Here is a 12,878-nt window from a genome sequence, read left to right on the forward strand (position 1 = left end):
ATATGAACTCTGTAAAAAGGCTTTCAAAGAGGAAGTTGATAATGAAAGAGAAGGGTATGTCAATGAACATGAAGATGCTATTAAGCAATATGGTATGTTTGCTCACTTAAACACTTTACACTTTTTAACGTATCTATAGAGGCTGATTGGAAACATTTTGAAGAACGTTATTCTAATGAAGCAAAAGAGTATGATGAAATTAAATCAGGTAGTCATACACTTAGGGTCGCTTCTCACAGTCAGGCACCTGATCCACCTAGGATACGTTGGAAGTGGACAGAGAAAATGAATACGGCATTGTTAGCAATGTCTGAAATCAAGGAAGACTTATATCACCTCGATTTAGAGAGATCAGAATTAGAAAAAAGTCAAGCACCGCCACAACGTGAACAAGCTTATCGTAGTAGAGTTTATGCAGAATTAGCCGTAATTTTCCCTCCAGAGTGGATGCATACAACAGATATATCAAGGAAAAGTAAGCCATTTACTTTCAAATATGCTTATTTCTCACATTTTTATAGGAACCACTCTACTTAATCGTACGAAGAACCAAAAACCAACACAATCAAGCGATAATACCAAAACTGAAAAAGAACCTCAACAAAACTGATTGTTGCATAATATACAAATGAATTGAAAGTAATTACCATTAATTGTACAAATATATATAGTGATGAACTGATGCATTAACTCTTAATTACCTAAAGGACTTTGTGGATCATGTCCAGCGTTATTTATATTTGTACCGAACCAGGTTGATGTAACGTCACCATGTAATTGTAATTTGTTCAGTTGACTCTTATTGTTCTTATTAGACTGTGGTCCGAATAATGTATCAGATGCGTCTGACATTTGATTCAGAGACGATTTATTCATTGAATTATCTTCATCAGAATCAGAATCATCTTGTATATTTGCCATCACAGCGGCTGCGTTGAGTGTTAATGGTTGATGTATAGCTGTATTATCTAATGAACTAGTAGTTGATGATGAATCATCTGGGTTGAAATCGTCACCTTTGCTATAATTTCTGGTCATGAATGAACCTTGATGCATTAAAGTGTCATCCTCATCTTCATCTTCATCATTTATTTTATCTAACTTATCGACTCTATCAAACTTTTTCTTTGAATGACCTGCTTCTTTAAGTATATCATCAACTATACTAGCAGCGGCTTCCTTTGCTGGAGTCCTTGATAATTTCGACTTGGGCATTGTAAAGTTCATTGTTTGAGGTGGTGACATTCCAGGTGGTAACATATCGTCGTCGTCATCATCAGAATCAATGTCATTCTTAGCAGTTTGTCTGTAATTTTGATTAGCGAAGTTAAACTTCTCAGGCTTGCTATGTGTACGAAGTGGTGTTACTCTTAAATCAGCAATACCATTCCACTGAGGACCACCGAATGGGTTATTAAGTGATTTCTTTGGAGTTTTATCGACGATACTTCTATCAATGATACTATCATCTACATTCTCTTTCTCTTCATGTAATGTATCTTCTTTTTTGTTACTCTTTAAGTTGAAGTTTATTGAAGGTGTTGGTGCTAGTTCTTGTTCTTGTTGAACTGATTCATCTGCAACTTGTGAATAATCTGCTCGAACATCTTGAGCTTCTGAAGCAGAAGGTAAAGAGAACGAAGGTAAAATTGAAGTTGAATTTGTAGTCTCAAAGTTCAGATCATCATCATCATTCTCACGTATTTGTCTTCTAAGCTTTTCGAAAGGTGATTCAAGTGAAGTTGGTAGAGTAGTTGAATTATCAGATTGTTGCCTTTTAACTAAGGGTGTTGATGATACACCGTTTGTAGCTAATTGTCCTAAGAAAGAATCCTGATTGAGTGTATCATTCATTGTCTTGTCATTTTCATTGTAATCCAAATTCTTCGCGGTCCGATCATCATTGTAGTAGGTCTCGTTGAACGTTTCTTCACCTGATTGTGGTACTCTAACCTGTGCAGCGTGTTCAAAGAATGATTTCCAATACTAGTGATATTAGCTATGTTTTCGGTTAATGAAGATGAACAAACCTTTGCAATCTTTCTAGAGTTTTCTGTAGCTATCCCGTAATTCCTTATTTGTGGTAGAATACGACTTAAAATGACATTGTAAACGCTTGATAGATCAGCATCAATGCTTTCTGGATTGACTTATATTAGAACGTTACATAAACTAAAAAATAATCAAGCCCACGTAATGTTAAAGTGATCCTCTGATCCATTTGCTCAATCTGTATTCCTTTCGTTAGTGATATCTCAGATATTAAACGTCAAAACTGACTTGCTCGGATGCAGGCAAGTTATCATGATCAATTCCAGATATTCTCGGTATTTTAAATTCAGGATTTAATGGATCTGGACTAAATGTAGCTAAACTATTATCAAGATTTAATTGGCTCGTCATTGTAAGTTATCAAGTGATTATAACGCGTAAATTAACGTGTAAAATTAAATAAAATACTGCCAATTTATTTTTACACGCGTATCATTATTAGTTTTATCATTTAAATTGATTAAATGTCTTAAAGTTGGCCTACCATGAGGGCAGTTCTATAATGCAATTAAAGTTAGAATTAAATTATATGATTCATATCCTTACTTACCCAGGGTTGATTCAAAGTCGATAAATTTCTAACGATCTTTGTCATTTGTTTCAGTTTTAATGATTTACCAACCATGACGCTCATTCTACAAGCTCGACTGGCAAAAAGATCTCTGGCTTTTGTACATCTAACTAGCTTCCCCGGACTTTCATTTATGAAATGAATAAGCTCTTCTAAATCTAAAGTTTATTAGCTTACGGCTACGAGTTTAAATATGATGCACCTTTTAAATCAAAAACTGTTGATTTGGATAACGGTAATGAAACCAACTGACACCTATTGCCACTTGTAGCATCCTCATTAATTTGTATGTCGAATCCATTACTTTTTAGTATATCAAGGTTATCGAAAACTACTAATTCATCTGAAGCGCTCAAATCCAGTGTGCGAGGTCTTAGAAATGGTTAGTTCACCTACGTTAAAATTTCTTCGACTCACATAATCAACTTCTGACTTTGAATCTTATGGTTCAGTTGAAGGTTCTCAAAGTTGTACTTTTCATCAGCAGCATGTTGATCGACGATGAATAAATCTTCCTCTTCTATACCCTGAGTATTGGTTTCCAGACGCCTTACTATCATAAACCCTAGATTAAACTGACCGAGTACTTGAAGACGTTCAAAATCGTTTTTATGTAACACTCTCGACAAGGCATTTTCAGCTGATTGGGCATCATCAACATTTTGTATACCAGCGTTATCAAGTAGGTTATTAGGTGTAGTCTTCTGTACGGTATTAGAACGTCGAGATTGCCTTTCCTCAACATTTATTTGCCAATGTAAGCTTATTTCATCTATATTAACGTTTAGCCTTTTAGTAAAATGATTTGATTGTTCCTCTTCCGAACTGTCACTTAATTCAATCCTTTCTTGGGTATCATTCATGGTCTTAGTATCAATTTGTGATTGCTTTATATTAGGGTATAATGGTGCTTGTTTAATTTCATACATTATTTGAGTATCGTCTGTATCAATTTGTGAGAAGAATGAATCGTGCTCGTTATGATTATCAGCTTCCATTCCCTTTTCACTTTCCGAATGATACTCGTCAATTTCCGCAAACTCAACTTCAGTTTTCCTTCGTTTAGGGAGACGATTATTATCTTTGTCAATATCAGAGAAGGCTTCCGAAGCCCAGGAAGCGTGTCGCGTGTTTATCTGTGAATTCGTTCTGATATCCTCGCGCATATCGCTGTTCTCATCAAGAGGTGTTTTCTCCGTGTCTTGCTCATCTATGAACAGTGGTGTTTCCTCTCTTTCGTTTTCTTCATGTTCATCCTGTATATTTGCGATGACATCATCCTGATCTTCGTGTTCATCTACTTCATTGATATCCTCACCATCGAAATGACTACTCAATGGGTTTGCTGGTACTTCATTCAGTGTTTCCATTTCCAAAAGAGGTGAATTAGAACTTTCATCCTGTGTTTGTGGAGTTAAATGTTCGCTTTTCGGTACGATTGATGATTGGGTGGCTTTATTGACATTGAATACACCCCTAAATGGTTCATAAAAGCTGTCTAAACGATCTTTCAAGGATTCTAATAAACTGGATTCGAAATGAAGGAAAATAGTACGTTTATCAGGTGTAATGTTGACATCATAAGTATCTAAGACGGGTGAGTGATAAAATATTTAAAGAGCCTTTAAACGTACCCATTGGGACCTTAAAATCAGCAATAACTAGTGGATAGGATTGTATGTTGTACGATTTAAAGACTTGATTTATCGCTTTTGCAGCCTAAGACGTAAAATGTTAAGGAGAATTATCTTTCAAAAGTTGATACTCACCTTTGGCATGTTGCAAGGTCTACCATTTATGTAAAAGTATTGTCGATCAGATGTACTTCTACCAAGACCTAATAAAGGTTTTGTAATTGTACCTTGAAGTTGAACTGTGAACTCTCTATAGTTAACAGTTAGTATTAAACCGTTAACCTTTAATAATACTAACAATTCATCGACGTTCTCACGTTTTGCGATATTTGAATCAATTTTAACTGGTAGATCTAAATCCAATGGGACTAGATCTTGTTTGGTATTTGAACCAAATATAGAAGTGATGTTGTTCAAAAGGGATTTACCAGTTGATTGAAAGATTAGAGACTTCTTGTTAGATTTGTTTGTATTAGTGACAATGAACTTTTTATCTGCCAACAAAGGACATAAAGCGTAAGATTGCAATAGATTGATAGCTTTCGAAAACTCTCGTTTAATATTCTTCTCTAATTCTCTTCTTCTGACGGGTAGATGATGGAATAAAGAGAAGATTGACATAGTTGTACCTGATTGTCTTGGTACATTTGATTTCGATTCGAGTAGCTCACCGTTTTTATTAAATAATAACCTATTAGCTTTTGGTTGAGATGATTTTGTCGAAGTGAGACATTCAATTGATTTTGATATTGAACATAAACTGGATAGAGCTTCACCACGAAAACCAAAGGTTTGTAATTGGCTTAAATCTGTGAAGGTGTTTAATTTTGAGGTAAAATGCTTTTTTGCTATTGAATTAAAGTCATTTAAGTCTATACCATTACCGTTATCAACAACTTTGATAGTATCTAAACCGAAATTGAAGAGGTTGATCTCTTGTTAATTGATATCAAAATCGAGTCAAAAGATGCAGATATAAACCCACCAATTACGGTAGATGAAGCATCTAGACTGTTTTCTATAAGTTCCTTTATCGCGCCTGTATTGTGAAATTAGATATGAAAGTAAGAGAAAAAAGGGATAAAACCTTGTAGATCTAAAATTACCTGTCCAGATTGTAATTTATTTTTAGTTGAGTTATCAATCTCATTTATTGACATTAATGACGACTTGATGGCGAACGATCAACTGAGAGAAGTATTAAATAAGCCAAAAATATTAAAAAATGACTTGAAAGATAATAATTTAACTATAAGGAATAACTTTGAGAAGGATTTCAAACTATTTCTAACGAATAAGTCTGCGGTTGATAATATATTAGATAGTGTCGATAGATTAGACGTTAGTTTAAACATTTCTAATGATTTTGATAAATTCAACAATAACTCTTCAAATATAAAAGAAAAGATTAATTCTAACTTACATTTATTGAATAATTATCAAGATCTAGATAAGTTACTCAATCTTAATAAAGAGTTAAACTTACATCTGAATAACAATAATTATAAAGATTTTCTACATTTGTTAGACAGCTTTAAATCTATTACAATAGAAACAGAATTGTCTAAGAAGTTATCAACTGACATAAACTCAACCAAAATCAAATTTAAGAACAAATTATTAAGAAACCTTAAATTAGATAAAAGATTAAATGAGTTGAACAAGCAAATCAAATATTTAAATTTAGTATTTGGCATTGATTATCATCAATTATCAATCATTTATTTGAAATCTAGGTTATTTTATTACGTCGAGTATATCAATAATTATAACAACAACAACATAGAATTGCTCATTAACAATTACTTTGATTTTACTAGACAATTCTTATTAGATTTGATTAGTCAATTTCAATCAATTTTCACTTTCAATCAAACAAACATTTTGACATTCTTGCCTTTTATTAAGCATGTCTTTACGATATTATTCAATCTAATCAATAAAAATTTCAATAAGATTGACAATTACCTTGCTTTGTCCTCAATTTCAGGTACATTAACCTATATAAACCAATCATTTAGTTTGATAGGACTGGACATATCATCATTTATCTCGACTCTGATTGAAAACTCTATAATAAATTTACTATCAATATCATTTACTCAGTCGACGGGAATACTAACCAACAAATTACAAGAGTCATTAAAAAGTAAAACACCACTATCCAATTTACTTATCAATGATATAACTCAAAGGAAATTACTTTCTAATAAACATTTAAATTATAAGCGACTCACTCAGTTTAGTTTTGAACCACCGCAAGATTTAACTAATCATCCTTTATTAGCAAACTGGTTGAATAGTTTTATAAATGATTTGAACTCTCTACGATTATTTGCGCCAATATCAATTAAATATACCTTACTAAAATCATTAGATGATTCCTTAATTTCAATTGCAAGGATTTTCTCTGTTTTATTGATACATAATCCAATAAACAATCAACCAGCTGATATAAATTTAAAATCACTCTATTTTTCAATATACGCTTTTATCTATCAAATTCTACCTTACTCTAGAAATGCTCTCATGAAAGGTATTTACGATCATGATATTATTCCACCCGTAAATCAAGAACTACAAAGCATCATTGATAGATTAGTTAATTGGCTAGATAAATTTAAATTGTAATTATACATTTTTGTCTTTTCAGAACCATTTGAGATCCAATTTTTTAGCTTTTACCTTGATTTATGTTAGTATAAATATTCTTAGACTCAATCACATTTTTAATACTTACTATAGGTTTAACTATCAGGAGACCTACTGATAATGCTACTATTGTTATACCTAATTGAATTTTATTGAAATTTTCACTTAAAACATCAAATTGTCGTGAAGGTGTCGCGTTCATAACAACAATATCTTGTCCGTACGCAACACAAATCGAAGTTGATTCTAATTGGGTTGAAGGTACACATTTTATATCCTTTACACCGATAACTGGATCATTATTCAAAATTGCTTTTGGATCATTAGGTATCCTAGTGAGATCATCATTAATAACTAAGTCAAATTGTTGTGCATTCTTTTTATTCTTTTTCTGTTGCTTTTTATTTATTTGCATTTGCTTTGGTGTGCTTGGATCCAAATATGTTCTCGGTATTGATGTTATTGTATCATTATTGTTTGCTACTATAATATCTTTATGACTTATGCCATTTCTCGTTATAGTTGGGGTCATGGCTTTTATTGAAAATGGTGTGTGTAGATACTTATGCTCTAAATCCTCAGTATTAGTGAATAATTCTTTTGAATACATTATAGTATCCTTATCAGTTGATCTTGCAAGTGTTACTATCCTATTATCAATGAAAACATTATTAGCTCCTTCACTTTCATCTTCAATTTCAAAAGTTCTATCAATTTGTCCAGTTACACCGTCAACGACGTAAAGTTTCTTCAATGATTCACCCTTAACCATAGTGGTAATCAGAATAGCATTTGGATTCAAATACTTGTACAACGCTTTCCTGTCAGGTCCAATTTGTGCAACAGAAGAGGTTGCTGCATTCAATCTCTCTTCAACACCAATGATAACTTGATTCTCAGGTGCATCAAATGACCAAACTTCGGCTGAATTAATTTCATCTTCCTTTATTGATGGAGTGAGACCAACAACGATGGTGTCAGAAAGTTGTAAAGCATAATAAAAGTCTTTGGCCATCTCACTAAACTTCGACTTAACAGTTTTGCAAGATGGATACAAATTGATACTTAAACTTGAATCAATTAAAGCAATAGCTCTATTTCCGGATGTACCGCATTCAATATCAAGTGGGATGACCTTCATGGGATTACCTTTAACCAAAGGTTGATAAGCTACACTACCAGAACCTGTCAAAGCTGGACCACCATGAGCATCAACTTCAATTGCTAAGGTCATTATGTTTCCATTTGATTCTAACAATTCAACTATTGCTAAAACATGTGCAGGTGTATTCAAACCTGCTTCGCGTGTGGTGAATAAGTGTGTAACTTGAGAATTTGGACCAAAGTTTCTAGACCAGAGTATTTTGTTCTCATTAGCTGTATCTAACCCAACTAATTTTCCATATTTCGTACCAACAATGAGTATTTTTCTGTAGCCAAACAAGTCCCTTACAAGTGAGTCGGATTCTTTCATTCTTTCTCCTGTTACAAACCTTGTACCAAAGCCATAAAGATAGGAAGGTAAATATTTGATGTTCTTTAAGTGATTCACAATTCTTGTTTTGAATGAGTATAGATTATTATTATCAACTGAATCTATCAAAGAGTCATCATTTTGTGGTAGATCAACAACAACCATTGAAGTAGGATCAGATAGACCAATCTCTTTCACCCATTTTTGTTGTACACCTTGATATAATTCAAAAGTACCAGATGTTGTAACGAAAGCAATTCTTGCTATTGAATTATAACTATTAGTTATTGTAGCCTCAGCTATTACTTTGACTGGATATCCATGCTTAGTGTGATCAAATGGAATTGTATATACATTTTCCATATTACCATCAGGTCCATCAGGAGTAAATATATCAATTTTAATTGCCTATAAAAATAATTAAAACGTTGTGATGACACTTAATACGAAAAACTAACCTTCATTGAAGCTGTGAGTGAGGTCTTAATAACAAATGCTCTGTCTTGTTTATCAATTGAGCCATTAAAATGTGATAGACTATTATCATTTTTAAAAGTGTAGATATTCTTCAAAGAGTCATTTTCCAAAGAGTATACTTCCAAATCATCGTTGTTCATTACACCAAAAAGGTTTCTTGGCGAAAGATCCAAATTGACTAAGCTCGTAACTGGTTTGTTGAATGTTTTGACATTTTTTAAGGTTTTCAAGTTGAGTACTTCTAACTTAGATTGCTTGTTTAAACTAACCAGGTAATCATTCATTATCTTCAAATCAATATGACCATTTAACTTTACGTCAGAGATAACTTTACCAGATTTTGGATCTATTGATAATAAGTTATTATCATTGTATAGGTAAATTCCGTTTGGTTGGCTATGGAGATTGTAATAACCATTGACTTCTACCTCCCAATTCAAAGCTGATGACAACAAATCAAGGCAAATCAGTTTATTAGAGTTTAAAGCAATAATTGGATGATCATCACTCCTAACGAAATCAAGCTGATAATAGTCAGACTCCTCTAATGTTGTATTCCAATAGTTCATGAAACTGTGACCATCGTAGATCTGTAGATTATAATCTTGGTTGAGAGTGATCAAAACGTCTTGATCTAACTTTGAAGATAATAACATATCGTAATTAACTCTATTTAAAATATTTCCGTTCGAAGGGTTTATTATATTCAAGTCATTAGCTGATGTAGTGACTATTGCCGTCTTATTTTGTGATATTTGCTTATAGTTATAGTGATGAAATGATATATGTTCTGGTTTATTTATTAACTCTAGTTTATACGCCCATAATACCTCTAGAAGTACTATCAACGTAATCAAGAACTTCATGGTAAATTACAAAGTAAATTAAAACAATTTATTAGCGAAATTAGATGAAATTAATTTAAAACCTTCATTTGATACGCCCTTTATGAACGTATCATGTTTCTCTAGTAAATCTTTTTGATTCCTTCGTAGTTCTCTTATCATTCCGTGACTCCTAGCACAAATTGGACATTCAGTTTCGTTATCTGCTAAAACACTCATATTAAAAGAATGCCCACATGCGAAATGTATAGCAGGTAATTCTAGCCTCTCCCCAGTTGATGAGCACCTTGTATTTTGGAATGTTTGAGCTTTATTGACATCATTAAGCTCTTTTATTTGATTTTCCTTCTTTATTGTCTCTTCTTTATAACTCATGAGCAATAGTTCATCAACTTTTGTCTTCTCTTCATCCTCCTTTACTTTTCTTATTATCCACTCTTTCACAATTCCGTTATGAACACCAGGTTTACTTAAAATTTGAACGATTTCACTCATTTGCGGTAATCTAATGACTTCATCGTTCATATGCTTCTTCGTAAATTCATCTCTGACGTTGTCTATCAATTCCAACAAGTTCTGTATGACGGTGCGGTTATTGTGTCCTTCAATATTGTTTGATAAGAAGTCCAATACAACTAGATACATTCTGGGAACAAATTTACCAAAGTTCTTTATTGATTCGAAAATTGCATCTGTAGATCTCTCTTCATCTTCCCTGTTCGTTGAGGTATCCGCTTGGGCCATATGATGGTATATTATCTCTTCATAAGCTTCTAAGAATTTCCATAACTTCACTTTACCTTCATCGAATGACTCTATTGTGCAGATCATCAAGGCGTGGTTTAAATCGATGGGTATTCTTTCATAATTATCAATTAACATCAATGCTTTGGAATGTAATTCTCTTTGGATCTCTGGTGACTCTGAAGCTCCTGCTTCTTGTACATATAACTCTAATATTGTATTTAAGGAGGCTGACACGTTGTTGAAATTCTGCTCATCATAAATACTTTGCACTTCTTTTATGATAATGTTATCAGAAGTAAACTCGATACCAAACCGCAACTTCATTATAGATTCGATAAATATTATTAGTTGATTAGGATAATTGATAAATTGTGAGAAATATTTAAGAGGTGAAGGCGGCTTGTAAACATCATCCTCTTCTGTCGACGAGTTTCGTGATGAATTACTAGCATTAAATCCAATATAATTTATTGTATTTGCTGCTATAGAGTTAAATTTACTCTTCCTCAACGATAATTGATCCGTTACATCGCTATCTGCGTTTTTTGGTCTATATGAACCGGAGCATAGTTCGATTAGCAAATGAGTAGTTACTTGACAATTGTATTCCAGTAGTAATCTGCCATAATGATGCAAGTAGTTCTCAACCTGTCTCGATTTTAGTTATAATGGCAAAACTAGTAAAATATACTCACATTATCCGGCGAGAGTCTACTCAAATATTTCAAAGCAGCATCCCAATCTTTCCTATCTTCAATTTGTATTTTGAGAACATCATCATGTCTTAGGTACGTTGTACTGAGCTGAAGGGCATGGTTTATATAGCCAGCTTGTCTTAAAACTCTAACAGCAGTCTGCAGGTCGAATTGAACTTGATTGTCATTATTTGATTGAGTTATAAAGGAGTCCAAACAATCGATATCCTATAAAGATCAGCACTTCGAATTTTCCTAATGATAAGTGAATGCTCACTTTGATTTTTATTAAACAGTTTAATAATAGTGTGGTATAATCAGGGTTTGCATTCCCCTTATAATGTACTTCTTGAAGATATTTGACCAAATCATGTATTCTTTGATGGTCCAAGAACTGTTGCGTTTGTCAGTAACAGTGAAAGTGATGAATACACACAGACCTTGCGAATAATGCTGCTTGGTTCGACATAGCCGATGGTTTTGCAATATTCTTGGGTCGCCAGATCGTAATCGTTTTTCTGGTAAAGGTAATCTGCATAACGCTTGTGCACATCCATTTCAATGTACTTTTCCAATTTGCTGTCGGCAACTATGTCAAAAGCCAGCAAGTAATAGTTGCTCTTGTATAATAATTCCAGTTTACTGAAGACAGACTTTTCGTGCAAAGTGTATACCTTGTAAAGTTAGTTTTCATCAAAACGACAAATGTTTCGAGCTTACCTTACCATCATCACAGAGTACATGAAGCTTGTTGCCACTTATCAGAACCTCGCAGACATTTTCAGCTATATCACCTTTATAAGCTATGTACTTGAATTTTAGATCAATAATGGTGACCGAATTGACAGATGGTTTTGATTTACTTGGCATACATAGCACAATGTATTTGAAGAACCTTTTGATAAAAGTTTTTTCACCTTCTAAAGCGTAGGTAGCCCTACGACCCTCGAGACCATAAAGATAAAGAGCTTCATCCCTAGCGACGACCACACTGGCGGAGTTGATTGGACTCATTTGAAGACAATTGAGCTGTGAGCCAATATCATCAAGTGGTGATATGGTATATCCACCTTTTGAGTCAAACCTGGATACCAATAAGGATGATGGAGACAGTATGAAGAGACTATTCTCGGATCTGCTAAATAATAAATCTGTGATCGGCTCCTTAATAGCGAGATTGATTCTAAATGATTTGAATTGCTCAGAAGTTTGGATTGTGTCTTTCAAATTGTGTATTATGATCATATTACCATTTGCTAGACCGATAGCTGCGATAGACATATCCTCAGAAATAGTGAAGGCCGATATCTTTAGTTTAAAGGCTTAGTACTCAAAATCACTGATGTATAATACTTACGGGGTGAGGCTCGTCATTATGCTCTAGGACGCTGTTATAGAGAAGCTTGGAAGAATCTAATAAATTCCAGCATTTAATGACGGGATAATTAGATGTGTTTTCCTAGAAAAAATAAGCCATGCTCTGCTTTAAACATGTAGCTCACAGCAAGTGCTATCAGCGTATCATTCGCTATACTGAGATGCAAACAGCGTGAATCCTGGAAGCCAATCCAAGTATTTATCAGTTCAAATTTACTGTTGTATTGAAATATTGTTCCATCTCGTCTTATTTTGATAGTAAACTGATCGCTAGACGTCATCAGGCAATCATCCCAGCTTTCGAACGTGCTAGCTTCCAAGCTACAATCAAAGAAATGTAGAGATTTCCACTAT

At 33.4% G+C, this 12,878-nt stretch overlaps 4 protein-coding genes across 4 annotated transcripts; 1 reads left to right on the forward strand and 3 right to left on the reverse strand.

Annotated features, from left to right (window-relative positions):
* Positions 1–2,447: 2,447 nt before the first annotated feature.
* Positions 2,448–5,417, reverse strand: WALSEDRAFT_38196 (hypothetical protein; the record flags this gene model as incomplete). The annotated part of the gene is made up of 9 exons (XM_006958245.1): positions 2,448–2,549; positions 2,603–2,781; positions 2,826–2,995; positions 3,041–4,211; positions 4,258–4,342; positions 4,393–4,507; positions 4,556–5,192; positions 5,243–5,296; positions 5,345–5,417. 9 exons carry the CDS (start codon positions 5,415–5,417, stop codon positions 2,448–2,450), a joined length of 2,586 nt encoding a protein of 861 aa, XP_006958307.1.
* Positions 5,418–5,429: 12 nt separating this feature from the next.
* On the forward strand, positions 5,430–6,908 carry WALSEDRAFT_57409 (hypothetical protein; the record flags this gene model as incomplete). The annotated part of the gene is made up of 1 exon (XM_006958246.1): positions 5,430–6,908. A coding segment is annotated over one exon (1,459 nt), but the record flags the coding sequence as incomplete, so codon positions are not given.
* WALSEDRAFT_32523 (hypothetical protein) lies at positions 5,449–9,661 on the reverse strand. The gene is made up of 3 exons (XM_006958345.1): positions 8,842–9,661; positions 6,998–8,791; positions 5,449–6,942 (listed from the first exon to the last, which is right to left on the reverse strand). The coding sequence occupies exons 1-3, from the start codon at positions 9,514–9,516 to the stop codon at positions 6,907–6,909; spliced, it is 2,505 nt and encodes an 834-aa protein (XP_006958407.1). The 5' UTR covers positions 9,517–9,661; the 3' UTR covers positions 5,449–6,906.
* A 19-nt stretch (positions 9,662–9,680) lies between these two features.
* On the reverse strand, positions 9,681–12,831 carry WALSEDRAFT_32524 (hypothetical protein). The gene is made up of 7 exons (XM_006958344.1): positions 12,650–12,831; positions 12,505–12,606; positions 11,868–12,455; positions 11,588–11,821; positions 11,425–11,541; positions 11,148–11,375; positions 9,681–11,100 (listed from the first exon to the last, which is right to left on the reverse strand). The coding sequence occupies exons 1-7, from the start codon at positions 12,803–12,805 to the stop codon at positions 9,745–9,747; spliced, it is 2,781 nt and encodes a 926-aa protein (XP_006958406.1). The 5' UTR covers positions 12,806–12,831; the 3' UTR covers positions 9,681–9,744.
* Positions 12,832–12,878: the final 47 nt, after the last annotated feature.

The sequence above is a fragment of the Wallemia mellicola genome, assembly GCF_000263375.1.
Source record: "Wallemia mellicola CBS 633.66 unplaced genomic scaffold WALSEscaffold_9, whole genome shotgun sequence".
Lineage (NCBI taxonomy): Eukaryota > Fungi > Basidiomycota > Wallemiomycetes > Wallemiales > Wallemiaceae > Wallemia > Wallemia mellicola.

Coding starts and splice junctions, on each gene's coding strand:
- WALSEDRAFT_32523 (XM_006958345.1), bottom strand. CDS start 9,516: ATGTTATTATCTTCAAAGTTAGATCAAGACGTTTTGATCACTCTCAAC. Junction 8,792..8,841: donor CACTCACAGCTTCAATGAAG/GTTAGTTTTTCG, acceptor TTATTTTTATAG/GCAATTAAAATTGATATATT. Junction 6,943..6,997: donor TCCTGATAGTTAAACCTATA/GTAAGTATTAAA, acceptor ACATAAATCAAG/GTAAAAGCTAAAAAATTGGA.
- WALSEDRAFT_32524 (XM_006958344.1), bottom strand. CDS start 12,805: ATGACGTCTAGCGATCAGTTTACTATCAAAATAAGACGAGATGGAACA. Junction 11,542..11,587: donor CAAGCAGCATTATTCGCAAG/GTCTGTGTGTAT, acceptor CAAACGCAACAG/TTCTTGGACCATCAAAGAAT. Junction 11,101..11,147: donor GTAGACTCTCGCCGGATAAT/GTGAGTATATTT, acceptor AAATCGAGACAG/GTTGAGAACTACTTGCATCA.